Source organism: Poecilia mexicana, unplaced genomic scaffold (genome assembly GCF_051168715.1).
Source record: "Poecilia mexicana isolate PSO_F unplaced genomic scaffold, ASM5116871v1 scaffold_3, whole genome shotgun sequence".
NCBI lineage: Eukaryota > Metazoa > Chordata > Actinopteri > Cyprinodontiformes > Poeciliidae > Poecilia > Poecilia mexicana.
In genome coordinates this window covers 34,903,394-34,922,039 of record NW_028263372.1, presented here as the reverse complement: position 1 = coordinate 34,922,039, position 18,646 = coordinate 34,903,394, and the positions used below count along the sequence as shown (strand labels likewise).

The following is an 18,646-nucleotide window of genomic DNA, read 5'->3' as shown; positions in this document are numbered from 1 at the left end:
CCTTTGTTTTGCTGTTGGCCGCTCCCGGCTCCCTCGCCCCCCTGCAGAGCGTAAGTCCTCCCGCTCCCATGTCTCCATAAATCTCAGCCTCGCTCTGGAATAGCCGCTGCAGCTGAGAATAGCCTGTCACCTCAGCTTCCTCTGAAATGAATAAAGTTTCCATCCAGCCGCTTCAACAAAAAGGCTTTTAAAGAAACTAACTGGAACCACAATCTGGTTTAATTAACAGCAGCAGTTTTGATTATTTTTATAAATAAAAAAAATATGGTAGCACTTTATTTGAAGGGGGTTGAATAAAACTGACATGACACTGTCATAAACATGACATAACACCTGTCATGAACATGAATAAGCCTTCATGAATATTTATGACTGTTGTCATAAAGCATCATTCGGTAAATTATGACACTTTTAATGCAAAGTTGACATTATTCAAAATGTCTGTTATGACAACTTGACATTAACCAGGAAATCATTACTGTTTAAACTTTACCTTTAATAACATAAAGTTACCTGATTTTTAAGGTGCAATCAGTAATACTTTTATAACAAATTTATAACAGTAATGATTTATTGGTTAATGCCAAGTTGTCATAACAAAGACATTTTGAATAATGTCAACTTTGCATTAAAAGTGTCATAATTTACCGAATGACGCTTTATGACAACAGTCATAAATATTCATGAAGGCTTATTCATGTTCATGACGGGTTTTTATGACGGTGTCATGTCAGTCTTATTCAACCCCCTTCAAATAAAGTGTTACCAAAAAGATTAATTTCTCAAAGTTTTCATCATGTTATTCATTCATTTATAAATATCAGAATTTCAAGGTGTAGATTTAATTAGCAAGCTAAATGTTTAGCTTACAAACTAAGGTAAATATTTAGATTACTAACTAAATATTTAGTTTAGCTAACTCAAGGTTTAATTTGAAGCTACATATTTAGCTTAACTTAGTTTAATTAACTTAGTTTAATTCAGCTTTCATAGTAAATATTAATATTTTAATTTGAATAAACTATAAAATAGATCTGCTGTGATATCAACGTTCTTCTTCTGGTTGTAAGCTGTTCACACAGAAATCTGACTGCAGTCGCATCACTTAGTATCATGAACTGAAAGAATAAGAAAATAAAAACTGAACATCAAGACCTGGTGAGCGTAACCTTGGCGACCCAACATGCCTTTCTGTGCTGCAGTTCTCGAACAGTTAACCTGGTGTTTTTACACACTTTGCCATTTTCTTCACTGTTTGTGAAGATCATCTGAAATCCTCCCTCAGCTCTGTTTGTCACAGTTTCTGTTGTTTTAAATGTTTTAGTTATTCCTCAGACAACATCTGGGCAAGTTGAGATCAGTAGCTGCTCTCTTCATTTCTATATCAACACCTTTCTGCATAATGTAAGTTTTGAAGTGTTTGCCGTTTCAGTGCCATGTTTATTCTAATAGTGCTTGTGAAAAGATGAGTCTGGTTCAGCTGTTTGATCGGAAGCGTTTACCTTTGCTCTTGTTTTTCTCCTCCGCTTCGCTTCCTATATGAAGTTTTTCTCTCCAGGCTGAGGAGGGAGAAGGAGTGTACTGCTAAGGTCAAAGGTTGCTTTCACTAATCTAGCAGGCCAGCTCCCCCCCATCTCCAACTGTTATCAACGCTAATTTAAACGGGAGTAACACTAATGAGGGCAACCTCAAGAGACCCTGCCAAGAAATTATGGGGAGTCGCGGCACAAGTTGGGTTTCAGTGTGTTTGTGCAGAATGAGTCACAAAGTCAAAGAGACTCAATTAGTTTGCTTCTTTCTTCTGCCTGTAGCTTTAATTTCAAAGGTCAGATGAAGTCACTTTTTGTTCTGCACAGATTCGTGGAAATTAGCGATTTAATACATGTGACACACAATGACTTGAAGGGGACCTGCAGTGCAAACTTCACATTTTGGACGATTTTATATTTTCATTTGGGTTTCTGCTGATTAAAAAAAACAAACAAAAAAAACACCCAGACGGTTTTTGGCAATAAATTAATGTTTTTTAGTGCCTAGAAACAACAACAACAAAAAAACGTTTTGAAAAAACTGCCTGTTACCTAGCAACCCCAGCAGAGTTCCGCCCGTCACCTAGCAACCAAAGCAGAGCTAGAGAGCATTTGGTCAGCTTGTTTTACTGCTGTACAATGGCTGCTGGAAAAGACAAGCAAAAACTCAGTTCAAGGACCACAAATGGTCCACGGGCCACACTTTGGACACCCCTGCTTCAGTTTCTACCTTTGAAATGAGGAAACTACGTCCTGGAGCGAACTTGGAGTGGATTCAGTCCATATCTGCGTTTCCGTTACAAATGTGTGCAAAACTCTGGTAATTTTTTGATAATGTAGAAAAAACACAATTATGGTGTTTTCATTAAATCAGAAGTGGAATTAAAATCACATGAATAAGTTTGTTCACATAAGTCATTAAATAACATCGTCCTACTTCCTGTTGCCTTCTTTGTCATTTCTGCCAGTAGTAACACCCAGTTGTAGAAAACTTCCTCATCCTGGTGCAAAAACTTTTTATTAAAAATCCTGAATTTTTTTCTATTTTTCAAACGTGGCATTTCCATGAAGCCAATTTCATTCATAATTTCATTTTCAGAATTCCAATTTGTGCAGTTTTATGGTCACAGAAACGCAGCTACTGTCAAGTTTTGCACTTTGTGCTGAAATAATGTTGTGGTTTGCATTATTTTTGGCATTTCCTCTGTCAGGAAGCAACATACTTTTTATTTAGTTCATCAAAGGGTGTCTTTAAATGGATTTACCCAGCATTCAGTGCAACATACACTGCTTTTATAGTTGGGGTCTGCAGGAATTTATAAACTGTGTTTGCTGCTTTTCACTGCTGTGAAATTAGAGGTTTGGATGAACTGCATAACCTTTTTATTGGTTTGTACCCTGCTGGTTTTGTTGATTCCTCGCCTGGGTCTCATTGTTTTGACTCCTCTTTTGACTCCAGCTCCTCCTGGACACAGTGAGCAAAGAGTTAAATGTGTGTGTTCGTAGCGCAGCTCCTGTGTGGGGATCTGGTGGGACGGCTGCCAGTTTCACTCCTCCTCCAGGGCGCAAACTCTGGAATGTGTTTGAGGAGAACCAGAGAGATTTCTCTAATCACTTTTATTGTTTTGCTCTGCTGATCCTGATCCATCAACCTCACAGGGCCGCTTTGTTATTTTTAGTCCCATCTACCGTTTGAATAGATTTATGTTCCTGTTAGATTCCTGGAGAAATATAAAGAAGGCTTTGTTGGAGCTCCATCCATACCATTTGTCTTTCACAGAATGACATCCCATCAATCTGTGCCTGGTGTTTTCTGAGCAGCCATTACAGGCTGATGACAATCGTTATCTGCGTCATGACAGCTTTAAACACGCAGGGTGTCTCTGCAGATTGATGCTGCTGAGTGACTGCAGCTGTTAGCATTCACAGCACAGAAAGCAAGAAGTAAGATATTAAAATGTAGCTGCTTCTGACTTTTGACAACGATTGTCTTCCATAAATGCCAAATTTGTAGCATGTCAATACTTTCCTCCACCTGAGCTGAAAATATCTGCAGCTCCTCCAGATATGCTCTTTACTAAGGAGGGGAATTCTTACGTTAGTTGGATGTGAAGCGTATTAGGGCCTTGTAGACAGGAAAAAACTTAGGAAGTTTTAGATTAAACTCGGAATTTCTCTAGAAAAAGATATTTCTGAGCTGGAAAAGGCAAAAATATTGTATTTGAGAAATTTTATAGAAAAACCTCAGAAGCTTCTGAGTCTGAAGAGTCAAATATTTGCTAGAAATGTTTTAGATTTTCTTTCAATAATCGATCATCTTTAATTTTTGAAATGTCCAAGTTTTTTCTAGAAATTGTCTGAGATTAATTTCAAAATGTGATTTGTTTTCTAGTAATTTTTTTTTTTACTTTTTAGTCTTAAAAATGTGGTTGTTTTTTTTCTAGAAACTCTGAGATTAATTTTCAAATTTGTCTGAATTTTTTGGTGGAAATTTACTCCTCATTTATGCCGTCATAGTTGGATGGCATTTTATGTTATAATATTCCAGGGTGTAAAATATGTTCTGCAAATCTGATGATAATCTGAGAGAAAGTAACAACATGCTGGATGATTTTGTTATAGTAAAGTATCGAAATTGGGCAAAACTGACTCAGCTTTCCTCTTGTTCAGGCTAAATAGTGTAAATGTTTCAACGTTTGTCTCATGTTTTATTGGGCGTCAGCGTTGTGTTGGGCTCTGCTTCAGGCCTCTTGGAGTTCGGAGTGGGGTCCATCCAGTGACGCCTCACCGGGGCGTCCGGCGCGCGCCCGACGGCAGCTGCATGTCAGGAACGAGTGGGCGGCGTGGAGCGGCTGGTCTGTCTGCTCCCGCAGCTGTGGGGGCGGAGCCTCGGTGCGAACTCGCACCTGCATCACCAGGTGATGATCTGTCATCTGGTCTTCAGGGAATTTTTTGTTGCAGTTTTTAGTAAATATAAAATGTTATTATCCTTGACTCTGACCATCTTGAAGTGAAAAAATTTAGTTTTTATGGATTTAGTAACAAAAAACATCAACATTTACTTAGTGAGATTAAAACTTTTCATCATGTTAGTTTAGGATGAACTTTTAGGATATTTAAATGTAGTCTAAATATTTAAATTCACATTTTGCACATTTATGCTTCCTTTTCAGTCAGTACTTCTAATAACAGCCCAAGTGCTTAAAAAAAAACACCCATCTGGTTTTTGGTAATAAGTTGAAGGTTTTCATTTAATTTCACTTTGGGATCAATAAAGTATTTTTGAATTTGAATTAGAGTGTGTGTGTCTGGAAAATGAACAGTTTCAAAAACCTCCAGAATGTAACGTCACATATCTTTACCCTTTACCTATCTTTACCTGTTACCTAGCAGCGGGGTTGCTAGGTAACAGGCACTGCCCGTTACCTAGCAACCCCTGGCAAGCCCTGGCCGTTACCTAGCAACCCAACTGAACCCATCAGAACTGATCAGACTAAAATCTCATGATCCAAGAATAAGTTTGTGCAAAAACATGTAACCAAAAGTGTGATATTTCTGTTAATAAGTTGTTTTTGTGTGCAGGAACCCGGTGGGCGGACCGTGTGCCGGAGATCCCAGACAGTACAAGATCTGCAACACCAAGGTCACTGCAGCTCCAGGGTTTCCTCCCTCAGAGAAAATCTGTCCGTTTTACAACAGTGTTTGCTTTACAAAGGCGCGTCTGAGAGGCATTTCAGGGCGTGAAGTTTCACTGGTGCATCAGCCCGAGTTTTCACACAATCAGACAGTCAGACGTGTTTTAGTTGTCTGAGGAGGCCGCTGGTAGGCTGCGGCGTGTTGTGTGTGTGTGTGTGTGTGTGTGTGTGGGTGTGTGTGTGTGTGTGTGTGGGTGTGTGTGTGTGTGTGTGTGTGTGGGGGTGTGTGTGTGTGTGTGTGTGTGTGTGTGTGTGTGTGCGTGTGTGTGTGTGTGTGTGTGTGTGTGTGTTCGGACAGCCGGTCCTGATAAGGAAAAACTAACAGATGAGTTGAAGCAGCTCAGAGTTTTTCTCTGATATTACAGAAAAAACACATCAAGACTCAGCAGAGTCACAAGGTCGGATGGATGGATGGATGGATGGATGGATGGATGGATGGATGGATGGATGGATGGATGGATGGATGGATGGATGGATGGATGGATGGATGGATGGATGGATGGATGGATGGATGGATGGATGGATGGATGGATGGATGGATGGATGGATGGATGGATGTCTCTGGTTATCTTTTATGTTTAAAATCAGAAGTTATATTTTCTCTTCTCTGTCGTATCTGGATGTAAAACTTCTGAACCTTTCAGGAATTTTTCACATGATCAGTCAATCAGATCTGTTTTATTTCTCTGCTTTAGTCTCAAATCATTTTTGCTCATCTAGAAACTAAAGTGAAACATTAAAACTCGATGAAACTTTAAACCAGCTGTAATCAGAAGTTCATCCACATCGTCTAAACATGAGCTCAGCTTTTTATAAAATGTGTTTTTCTTGTCTGCAGGTTAATTCTGATGATGATCACCACGATATTTCAGCGTCTCATGATGCATGTCTGTGTTTGTGCAGGTGTGTCCTCTGGGCTCGGAGGACTTCAGAGAGATGCAGTGTGCTGCGTTCAATGACCGGCCGTTGGTGTCCGGAAACTCCTTCAGATGGACAACGTTTCACGGAGGTCAGCATGAGAGGAACAACCTGAGCAGCCATCTTGGTTTCCAACGAGAGCAAAATGCTACAACTTTTACAACCTAGAACTAGAATACTCAACTTAAACTGTCTTCTGATTGGTCCCTTAGATTTGTTACCGTCCAATCAGTTGAAAGCATAAAGACTGATGTTATACACTGCAAAAATGCAAAATCTTACAGAATATTTTTGGTCTAGTTCCAAGTTGAAATGTCTTGTTGAAATAAGACAAAACTAACTTAACTAACTTTTCAGCAAAAAATCAGATCTTGTTTGTAGTTAATAATTTATTAAAATTGATTAAAAGTATTTGTTCCACATGCAGATTATTTCAGTTATGTAAAAAAATGTCTTAAGTGAAATACTGTGACAGTGCACTGAAAAAAATTTAGTACATTTTTTACATGTAATCAAAAAGGAACAAATTACTAAATTTGTAACTCAATTTTGCAATTGAGTTACAAAATGAACTAAATGTTTGAAGTTATATCACCTGTTTTATTTTTTCAGTGTGGAACTAGTTTTTCATTAAGGTGTTTTTAAATGTGTGGTTTTGTTTAATGAGTCGTTAAAGTGGTTTGCACTTCAGAGCCTCCGTAGGATTCAGATTTTTCCAAGTTGAACAAAACTGAACTGTTTCTGCAGATATAAACACCTTTTTAAAATTTCCAATGCGCACATGAATAATTTCCACATGTACAATCCTTCATTTCACAACCGTTTAATCTCACTTTACCAATTTGATTTACAAGTACAAATTAAATTTAGCACAAGCCGTTCTGTCTGATACCATCAACCAGTGATAAAACGATGCCTCAGCGCTGACTTCTGATTTGTGAAATATATTTTTGCGTCTTGTTGACTTTTATCACAGCTGGGAAGCCTTGAAAGCTCACAGGTGTCTCCTGCTGCAGGTGTTATCTGCCAGTTTCTTCCAGATCTTTCCCATTTCCTGCATTTTATGCGTCTCTCTCCCCCCAGTCCTGTTTCCTTTTATCATGTCTTGTTCCATAAAGACAAATGATTTACTGACTGCAGCTTTCCCCCGCCAGGCTCCAGCCCCTGTGAGCTCAGCTGCCTGGCGCTGGGACACAACTTCTACTACAACTTTGGTCACGTTCTGGACGGTACGGCCTGCGACCCGGAGGCCGGAGCCGTGTGTGTCAACGGACGCTGTCTGGTAAATGACAACACCTGGACGTGTGTCCAGTTTAAAACTCATCATTAGTGAGTTTCACACATTATTTATCAAAATAAACATCATAGAAACCAGTCAAAAGTGCTCTGGGCTAAGAAAATAAAAATAAAATCAAGCACAGAAAGTAATACTGTGTATATATATATATATATATATATATATATATATATACTTTTTTTGTAGGAAAAAGGATCTTGCATGTTTGATATTAAAAAAATAATTATATAACTATTTGGGCCAACACACTTTTTTACATTTGGCCAAGTTTTTATTAAATTAAATTATTTAAGTGCAGCAAAGTCAGCTTTCCAGTAAAAATCTTTGAATAAAAAATATTTTGTTTTTACTTAACATTTTCCATTGTAGGATAACAATATTTATAATTTTACCCAGAATAAAAATAAAAAGTCTCCTTATGCATAAACCATCTGCAGAGAATCTTTGCTTTTGTCCTGAAGCTCTGCACTGCAAAAACACAAAATATTACCAGGTTTTTTTCCTACTTTTTAATGCAAATATCAGAAACTTGAAATGAGACAAAACTAACTTGAAAGTAACTTTTCAGCAGAAAATAAGAGCTTGAACTATTTAATCGATATTTTTTGAATATTTGGGGCCCATATTTTGCTGAAAAGTTACTTGTGAATTACTTTTGTCATATCTAAAGTATATTAAGATATTTGTACTAGAAACTGGACCCAAATTGCTTGAAAAGGTTCTGGGCTTTTGCAGAGTGTGTTTTATTTTAGCATCAGTTTATCCTTTGCTTTGGGTTTTATTTAAATATTTATTGATTTTGTAACTCAAATTGTTTGCTCTAGAAATAAACTGTAACTTGACTGGTTAAGAAAACTGTCAGCTACATTCAGTTTTATTTGATTTTTCTCAGAGTTTCATGTCTTTGTTTGATCTGGATCCTCCATCTGTGAGTCAGCTGAGTGAAAAACAAACAGCTCTTCTCCTTCTGGAGTTAAACGCAGGTTAAGTTTGGGAAACGCTGGCCTTGGCTGCTGAGGACGAGGTGTAAGTGATGCTGACCGCTCTGACCGGAGCTCTCAGGAGAAGTGAGTCCCACGCTGAGCGTTTGGGCCAGAGTTCACTCATCAGAGTGGACTGCAGCCTTCAGGAAGCATTACAGCTCAGCTGAGTCTGCAGCAGGTTGTTCTCACACAGATGGAGAAGGCTGGAGACTAGCGCAGATCTGCTGCACAACATGTGATACTCAGGAGAGACGTCTGCTAGGAGGGGGGACACACAGCTGAGCGCCGGGATTACAGAGTCTCTGTGTTTACATGTGTCGATGTGTGTGTTTCTGGGCATGCTCTCTACGGCATTTGGTGTAAATAAGCGGATTTATGGGCCGTGGTGTCGGGCAGGGAAAGGTCAGAGCAGCCGAGGCTGAAACAGGAAGCAGATGCAGCCTGCAGCTGGTGATGAGCACAGGTCAAAACGTGAGATCAGTGACCAGCGCCGGTCAACTCCAGGCCTGGAGGGCCGGTCAACTCCAGGCCTGGAGGGCCGGTCAACTCCAGGTCTCCAGGGCCGGTCAACTCCAGGTCTCCAGGGCCGGTCAACTCCAGGCCTGGAGGGCCGGTCAACTCCAGGTCTCCAGGACCGGTCAACTCCAGGCCTGGAGGGCCGGTCAACTCCAGGCCTGGAGGGCCGGTCAACTCCAGGTCTCCAGGGCCGGTCAACTCCAGGCCTCCAGGGCCGGTCAACTCCAGGCCTCCAGGACCGGTCAACTCCAGGTCTCCAGGACCGGTCAACTCCAGGTCTCCAGGACCGGTCAACTCCAGGCCTGGAGGGCCGGTCAACTCCAGGCCTCCAGGACCGGTCAACTCCAGGTCTCCAGGACCGGTCAACTCCAGGTCTCCAGGACCGGTCAACTCCAGGTCTCCAGGACCGGTCAACTCCAGGCCTGGAGGGCCGGTCAACTCCAGGCCTCCAGGACCGGTCTCCTGCAACTTTTAGGTGTGTCTCTACTTCAACACACCTGGGTCAAATAATGAGGCCGTTAGCAGGACTGGAGAACTGATCTACACCAGGAGGAGGTAATGAAGCCATTTCATTCCTGTGTTTTGTACCTGTGCACATCTAAAACCTGCAGGACAGCAGAGGACTGGAGTTTGACACGCTGCTCTAGATGTACATACTGAAAGTTTGACACATCGGAGGCAACGCTAACTAAAAAGCTACTCATGCTAACAATAACCCTAATGTTTGCTAATCATAGACATTTGCAGATGTTGATTCCAAAGGCAAATTAAATAAATTATTTATTATTTGCTAAATAATAAATAAGCACTTTTGGATGTATCTAGAAAAACTGATTTTGGGGAAGCACCAAGCCTTTTATAAAGTTAGCAAAAACACTGAAGTGGTCATCTAAAAATTAGTTAGCATATTAGCAGAAACCTGCACAACACTCCAAAGTATAGATTTGCAGTTGTGTTGATCTGTCACATACAACCCCAGACAAAATACTATTTTTGTGGTTGTAATGAGAGAAAATGTAAAGTATGTCTGAATGTCGCAGGATTTCTAACTGCGTCTAAACTCTGCAGTGTTGAAAGTAAACAGAAAGGATCCCAGAGCGGCACCTGGCATTTAGAATAGCATAGTGTACTGGATATACTGTCAGGAAAACAGTTTGCTTCTCAATTCAGAGAGTTTATCCCAGAGTTTATCAGCCCAGATAATGAACAGATGCTCAGCTCTTAGGTTAGTCATTTGCTGGTTTTGTCGCTGCTTTGCTGAGGCCCAGTGAACTCTGTGCTACTATGTCACAAGGAGCTCATTTCCTGTTGTGCTCACACAGACTCTCAGGGTGTTTTGTGTCTTCAAAGCGGCTTTCTGAGGATGATTACAGGTTCTCTAGATTGTTTCTCTCTGGCCTGGGAACCTCCCCGTTGATTAACTCGCTCTGCAGAGATGAAGGCGAACAGGGAAAGCAATCATCGCTCCTCCTGCAGGATGCTCCACAGGCTGTAAACCATCCAGCTCATCCTCTTTGTCTTTAGCTTTGACATTTTTTATGTTTTACAAAACAACCTCTCCAAACTCCTGTTCCCAGAGATGCTGTTTCCCCCCAAATGTTAGCTGGAGACAAGGAAATACAATATCAGAGGCAAATAATCCGAGCCTGAGGGGACGATTACTTGGCAGTATCAAAGCTGAGTGCACTGTAAAAACATAACATCCTACCAAATACCTGCTGTAGTTTCTAGTGCACTTAAAATAAGACTAAACTAACTTTCAAGTAACTTTTTAGCAAAATATATGAGCTTGTTTTCACTAATAACTATTGAATATCGATTTAAACGTATTTTCTAGTTTCTATTTTAATACACTTGAAATAAGACAAAACCAACTTGGAAGAAATTTCCAACAAGATATATGAGTTTGTTTTAAGTCAGTAATTCTTTAATATTGATTAAAAAGTAATAATTTTCACTCATAACAAGACATTGAACTACCTTTTAGTGGAAATATCTTAGAACATTTGAAATATGATAAACTTAACAAGTAAACTTAACTTGTTTTATGTCTATAATTCTTTAATTTTGATCAAAAAGTAGTTACACTGGCAGATTTATTAAGGAATTGTTGACTTAAAACAAGCTCTTATCTCACAAAAAATTTACTTTTGTAAGTTAGTTTAGTCTTATTAAAGACATTTACAGTAGAAACTGGACAGGACTTTGTGTTTTTGCAGCGATAGAAAGGTTTCCCATTCGTGTTTCCTGCAGAAGCCCGGCTGCGACTCCATCTTGGGTTCGACGCAGCGGGAAGATGCCTGCATGGTGTGTGGAGGGCACAACACCACCTGTCTGCACCACAAGAGTGTGTACCAGAGCAGCGGGCTGGAGGCAGGTAGGACACACAGATACACACACGCACACACACACTCATGCCACACGCCATCATGTCTTTCTGTCTCAGGAATGCGATGAAGTGGTTTCAGAAAGCCGTGTGAGGATAATTCCTGCCTCTAGTCTTCCTTTCACACCCAACAGCTATTAGTCATTCAGGCTTATTTAGCAGAGTGTTATTACCCGACTGAGTGAATATTAACCATGGAAACAGCTTTGCAACACAAAGGTGATTGGCTGCTTTCCCAGAAGGGCTCCAGCTAACGGCACATTTAAAATGACTGTGGTTAAGATTTCAGGGAGAAAAATCTCCCAGCAGTTCTGGCTCATTGCCACCGAAACATTTTTACCTCTACTGGCATCTGCAGGTTCACGGATAATATAGGGTCTGACTGCATGCTGTGGAGAAAACTAAATGTTTTTCTTCCCTTGTATCCATCTGCAACAAACCTTGAACAGGAAATAATAACAGCTTCAGGCAAACTGACGAGTGATTGGAGGGTTATCTTTTACAAGCTGAACGTTGTAAATTTTACAGCGCCTTGTAAACCGAGAGAAATCATTGTCAAAATGACGACATTGTGTGATGATTATGTATTAAAGTATTACAATATTAGGATTATTTTCCTATTTTTAGTCCCAGTGATAAGAACCTGCAGGGTTTTGCGTCTAGAAGCTGCATAAGTTTTAGGTTTTTGGGGATATTTAGGACAGTGTCATCTGCATAGAGGTGATCGTCTTCGTCTAACTGAGGCATGTTGACGCGTTTGTGAAGAATCAGAGACAAAAATACTCCAACTTTCATTCTGTAGTCAAGTTCCTACAAACACCATTATTTGCTGGTATGTTTCTAATAACTTCACATTCGTTCCAACAACCTCAAATTCATCTGGTTAATGTTTAGATCATTCATCAGTTTGCAAGTATAGGAAAATAATTTCTTCTCTATTCCAGAAGCAAACAGGGATTGTAGAAGCTGCCAGTGGACGTCCTAAATTTACTAAAGCAATAAATAAACAATTAAACCAAATATTAATATAAATTTGCATAAAAATGTTGTTTTAGGCATATAGAAGTGTCAACTGCATAGAAATGACTGTGTCCACCTGTAAACATATCACTGGTAAGATTTAGTCACACATGATGTTTCCGAAGCTTCAGAGGCAAAAATACTTTGACTTTTACAAGTCAAATTTAAACGTTTCACAGAAGTGCTTAACTTCCAGAGCTAGGAAGTAGAAACAGGAGCAGTGTCTTGTTAAAATGATAAAGCTTATCATTATAATCAAGTTTTGCTTCTGCTTCGGTTTCTGTGAATTCCTAAAGCTTGTGTTTGTATTTGCCAGGCGGGCCGTTTGGATACAACGAAGTGACGATGATCCCGGCTGGAGCCACTCACATCCGAGTCACCGACAACAGCAGGAATTATCTGGGTAAGAGATATCTCTACCCTTCACTCGCTTTAAAACTTATTATTACATCTGCTCCCCGGAGACCCGCGAGCGGCTCGCTGTCCGTCTGCTTTCTGCACCAGGCTTCTTCTTTCCAAGTAACATAATCTCTAAGGTTATCTATTCTCATCGCTGTGTTGGCGACGCAAATAAAACAGACCCAGAATGGCTCAGGCTGTGGTTTGGGAGGGATGCAGAGCAGGTGGAGGTGCTGTTTTCATCTGCTGCTATGGAAACCGCCTTAAATAACCACACCATCATTTGTTCCTCTGTCACCCTGAAATCTTTAACAGCTTAGCCTGAAAAATCCATCATAAGAAGCATTTGAATCGGTTTGCACAAATACTCAGTAACTCCATTCACTGTTATTGATCGCCAGCGCTGCAGAACGGTCAATCCCAGTTTGTGATCAACGGAAACTGGAAGATCAGCGTTCCCGGTGAGTACAGCGTAGCTGGAACCAAGCTGCTGTACCGGCGCTCCGCAGACACCTGGGAGAGCTTCGAGGTGCCTGGACCGACCCAGGAAGACCTGCATCTGATGGTAAGAGCTGTTTCACAAGCAAGGCAATAACAACCAGGGATGCATTGATTTATTGGTGGCAGTTTCCTTAAATTTATTAGATCGGTGGTCGGCCGATATTTAGATTCACTGCCATGTGAAGCCGATCTTATCTGCCTCAGCAAACGTATTTGGTGGGAAAATGAAAACACTTAAACCAAACTACAGAACACAAACAGTCAAAGGATTAAATGTAGCTATAACTATTTATTTATCAGGTAATTTGCTTAATTTTGAATGAAACAGCTCTATATCCTTGCTAACATTAGAACAGAAAATGCAATGAAAGAAAAAATATCCCTTGTTGTCTCTTTGTGGGGAAATTCAGGATTACCAGCAGTGAACAGGAAAAATAGAAACATGCTGATTCACACAATGCTAAAATATAAATACAATAAGACTCTGTACACAAGGAACAAATTTACAACATCAGAAAAAACTTCTTAGTCCTTGAAGTTGGCATATTCAGAAACAATTACTGTCATAATTATTGGTTTGGTTTCACTGATTGGTTGGTTGGCATCATCTGCTGAAGTATCAGGTCCCATAAAGCCACCAGAACAAAGAGCTGATTTTATCCGGGGGATAACAGCAGGATTATGGGAGTTAAGGAGAATCTGTGGTGAGCAGCAGCTTTAAAACTCCAAAGTTAGCGTAAAGTTTAGTCTGCTTAATTCAGACTGGAACAATGAAAACGCTGAGCTTCAGCTTCCTTCTTCTCTCATCTTCCTGCTGGTTTTTTATGCCATTTAACAGACCAGTTTAGCTCAAAACTGAGTCAGTTTCTTCCATTTGTTGTGGTTTTTATAAACACAAAACAGAGGTCAGCATTTTTTAAACTATACTGATGATATTAAGACGTTTGCTTGCAGACGTAATAAGGCCATGGTTTGAAGAGAGAAAGTCATTTCCATGCACCGCTGTCCTCTGTGGAAACCATGACTCGACAAATCGTACAAATACAAACATTAAAGCCGCAGAAACTTCTATGAAAAATAACTTTTTTACATATTTGTTAAAACTGTCACTATAGTAACAGTATGGTGTGAGACAGGTAATCTGTGAAAAAATCAAACTCCTCTATCTTTTCTCAGTGCTAAATAGAAACAGCCAGTCAGAGCCAGTGGGCGGATCTTAGTGCTGTCAATCATCCTTGTGTGCTGCTGCTTATGAAACAGCTTTTCCTCTTCAGCACAACCTGTCGTTTCTGCTCAGGTTAGTTAGCGTAGCCACAGATGGTGGCACATAAACAGCTTTCTTGTAATGGTAAGTTGTTTTTCCGCCATTAGCACATTTAGCAGCAAAATATATTTTTTATTAAAGTTACATAACACAACTTTAAACCCTTTAGTTTGAATCCATTTCAATCCATCGTATCAAACCAGAAACACCAATGTAAACACTTCCAAAGATGTGCGCTCTGTTTGGTGGGTTAACTGATTCATTAATTAGTAACTGATTGGTTGATTTTTTTTTTTTTTTTTTCAAACATGATTCTCTTTTCTTGTGTTCAGGTTCTGGCGACAGACAGAAACCCAGGAATCGAGTACGAGTACTGGCTTCCACCGGACCAGTACGCCCAGTACCACGGCAGGAGGAGCCCTCTGCGACAGGCTCACCACACAGCCAGCTACTTCCCCAGAGGCCAGCCCACCACTCCAACCACGACCTCCAGGGCGCCGCCCAGCACTGCCCGGAAACCCCACTGGTGTGAGTTAAACACAGAGGCATGCATCTTCTCACTAAAGTAGAAAAAATGTATAAAAAACTGAAAAATAAGAATAAGATGCAGTACAGTGAGGGCAAATCTACCTAAAGTATGTGCAGGTGACGGGTAATTTAAAGTGGACCTTCTATGCATAACTCAGGTTTTGCATGTCTTTGTACTTCAATTTGGGCCTTAGTGCTTCGAAACCCAAACCTGGTGCTTAAACAAACCATCCAGCTGGTTTTTGGTGTCTGGAAAATGAGATGTTTCAAAAACCTTCCGTCACAAATCAGCAGCTACTGACCCTCAACTCGCCACCCCAGTGAAACCTAGCTTGTTAGCTAGCAACCCAAGCTGAGCTCCAGCATGTTTGGTCAGTTGGTTTTACCAATATATGTTCTGTACAATGGCTGCTGGAAAAGACAAGTGTTTTGTTGTTGACCTGCCAGCTGCAGGTCAACAACAACATTGATTTTTGAATCGGTTCATTTTCCAGACACCAAAAACGTAGTCAAGAAACAACTGGGTGTTTGTTTATGTTTTAAGCACTTGTTGTTTTTTGAGGCAGTTGAGACCCAAATGGAAGTATAAAAACTTGCAAAATGTGAATTTTGACTGATGCGTCCCTCTTTAAGAGCCATCCTTTAATGTCCACAGAACAACTTTCGGCTCCGGAGCTGCAGGTTGATCTTTCTGAGAGGAAACCACAGAGCCAAGATTAAATTGGTTCCAATTATTGTAATTGCACAAATTAGAGCGAGCCCATTTGGGTTCAGTGAGTGAAAACATCTGTGGTGATTCACCTTTACCCCGCTGCTGATCTGCACGCTGACCTCCCTGATTCAGAGGAACGCAGCTGCTTTATCTGCACTAATAAGTGTGGATCACAAACATGCTGGATTCCTGCTCACCTCCCCGATGTTCCTGAACCACATGGAAATCTGCTCCCAATCCAAAGACTTTCGCTCCATCCGATAAGGCCATGAATCTAAGCAGCTTCTTGGAAAATCCTTTCCAGCTGGTGGATCTCAGCCAAACTGAACCCATCTCAAATTGTTGCCAGAAAACGCAGAAAAAGGTGAGCCTGGAGGCGGATTTATGAGGTTGGATGGTACGGTCGTCCTAAAGTATAACTGAGATGAGAAAGCTCTGTGAATCGCTAAAATCAATCAACACTAACAGCTTTTGACTTTTAATATGTTTCTAAAATGCTCCCATGTCTTCTTCAATAGTACTTTTCTTTTGGTCTTTATTTCTTGTTTAAAAACATCTGCAGTTAAACTCTTTTTAAAAAAGTGTCATATTAGCCTGTGACGCCGCTGTCATAAAAGCTGCCAGTTGCATAAATTCTCTCTGTTGCTGTTCCTTAAACCATGTCATTTCAGGACAGTCAATATATTTATGAATTCTCCTCAGATGAATTACTTTTATTTATTATATGTTCTTTCTGTTTTAACCATTTATATCTGTGCAGAATGGTTTACAGATGCAAAGGTTTTCCTATTTGTCCTACAGAACTTCAGACTTTAATGCGTTTTATTGGGATTTCTTGTAAAAGTCCAAAAAAACATACAAATAAAGTGGAAGGAAAATATAAAATTTGTAACATTTTTCACGAAAAAATCAGTATCAACAACAAAACACTTATCTTTTCCAGCAGCCATTGTACAGCGCATATAGTGGTGAAACTCCTTGGGTTGCTAGGTAACGGGCTGATCTTTGCTGTGGTTGCTAGGTAACGGGCTGATCTTCCCTGGGGTTGCTAGGTAACGGGGCAGTGCCTGCTGATTTGTGATGTTACATTCCAGAGGTTTTTGAATTAGTTCATTTTCCAAAAACCTATGGATAGAAAAAAGTTGGGTGTTTTTTTTTTTTTTAAGCGCTTTGGTTGTTTTTAGAAGCAGCTGAGATCCAAATGGAAGAATAAAAACATATAAAAAGTATAAGAGCTTTTTGCTCCTTTGTACCTAAAAGTCCAATAAATTCCATTAGTACTAGTCTGTCATTGTATTGTGACAAATTATAAAACAAAATAAAAAAAAAATAAAAAAAGGTTTTAGGACAGAAGAACATTTTCTTAAGTGTCACTAGAATCATGATCAAAAGAAAAGTGACTCTTCATGTAAGAAAACATGACAAATTAATTATCCAACAATCCTGAAAAACAAAACAAAAGAAAAGAAAGAAAAAGAGACTTGTAATAGATTAAATTAAAAAAATAAACAAGTTTTACAAATTAAATTAAAGTATGAGTAGCAGGTGAGCAGATCGATCCAAATCATTGGTAAAATAGATACCAAGTCAGTATCAATATTTTAGTTTTGTACCATGAAAAGATTTACCTAAATATGTAGCTTATTAAACTTTAAGAAGATCTGCAGTCTGTAGTTCACACCAAGCTGTTTGTTTTCTGTCTTCCAGTTTTAAATGACCTAAATCCTCATCGTCTCCCGGCTCCCGGCCTCCACCCGCAGCATCATCAGCAGCCAATCAGCCGCCTGGAGCGCGAGGAAAACCACAGGAACCTCCTTCCTCTGGCTCCACCCGGAAGTACGAGCGCCGCTTCCTCAACGACTCTTCAAAATGTTGCTCAGACTTCATGGAGTTCTGCAGAAACTTCAGCTCAAACATGAGCTGCTGTTTGTAAAGCTACACAGTCAAAAATGACTGTTCAGCCTTTCATCATTTTAACCAGGGGATTTATTTTAAATGTCAGTTTCAAACTAAATATTCTTCTCCAAAGTAAAAATTTAGTCAGGATACTAAATATTTAGCTACAAACTAAATAGTTATTTTTATATTTTAGCTTGTTTGTAGTTTGAAAACCAATTAAATTAAGTAAATTAAATATTTAGCTTGTTAGCTAAACATTTAGTCAGAAGCCAAAGGTTTAGCCAGCAAACTAAATATTCAGCTCCAAACAAAATATGTATCTAGCAAGCCACATATCCAGCTTCAAAATATATTTGACTATCAAGCTAAATGTCTATGAAATATTTATGTGAAGCAAAACATTTTGCTTAAAGCTGGATATGCAGCTTGCTAGCTAAATATATTTGTCTGAAAACAAACATTAGCTTTAAGCTAAATATTTAGTTTGCTAATTAAATAAATTAATAAATAACATGGTGAAAATATGGCTTTGAAAAATGAATACCGATTTTTTTCCTTATTACAGAATAAATAAGCCAAATTATCTGTTAATTTTTGACTGTGTAACTTTATAAACAACATCCAAAACTCAAATACATTTAATGAGAAGAAAAACTGATGCAACTTTTTATTGTAAATATGTCAGTTTAAGAATGTTTGGGCAAACAGCCCTGAAGATATTTTTATATCTTCAGCCCTGAAGATATTTTTATCTACAGCCTTATGGTCTTCTGACTTCCTAACTTTTCTTCTTCTTGGTTTCTTCTTTAGAGAATTGTGGAAAATGTCAGAGAGTTAAAGGACGAAGGGAACGCCAGAGACAGTATTGCAAAAAGGACTTTGGTAAGGAGTTTATGAATTATTTAAAACATTTCTCAGTTAAAACATCAGACAGATGATTTCTACAGTAAGAAAAGCCTTGAAAACATTTAGAGACAACAGCACCGTTTAGTTAATGGA

The 18,646-nt window shown here is 39.5% G+C and overlaps 1 protein-coding gene across 1 annotated transcript in view; it reads left to right on the top strand.

Annotated features, from left to right (window-relative positions):
* adamtsl5 (ADAMTS like 5) overlaps window positions 1-18,646 on the top strand; it is a 34,772-nt gene that overhangs the window by 12,513 nt on the left and 3,613 nt on the right. The window contains exons 2-12 of the mRNA XM_015012541.2: window positions 1-50; window positions 4,275-4,447; window positions 5,112-5,172; window positions 6,128-6,233; window positions 7,297-7,424; window positions 11,192-11,315; window positions 12,661-12,747; window positions 13,145-13,308; window positions 14,841-15,036; window positions 17,456-17,584; window positions 18,458-18,529. The exon at window positions 1-50 is cut by the window's left edge and continues 26 nt beyond it. Of these exons, the coding sequence (XP_014868027.2) occupies window positions 1-50; window positions 4,275-4,447; window positions 5,112-5,172; window positions 6,128-6,233; window positions 7,297-7,424; window positions 11,192-11,315; window positions 12,661-12,747; window positions 13,145-13,308; window positions 14,841-15,036; window positions 17,456-17,584; window positions 18,458-18,529 (1,290 nt within the window). The remainder of the gene's footprint in view (window positions 51-4,274; window positions 4,448-5,111; window positions 5,173-6,127; window positions 6,234-7,296; window positions 7,425-11,191; window positions 11,316-12,660; window positions 12,748-13,144; window positions 13,309-14,840; window positions 15,037-17,455; window positions 17,585-18,457; window positions 18,530-18,646) is intronic.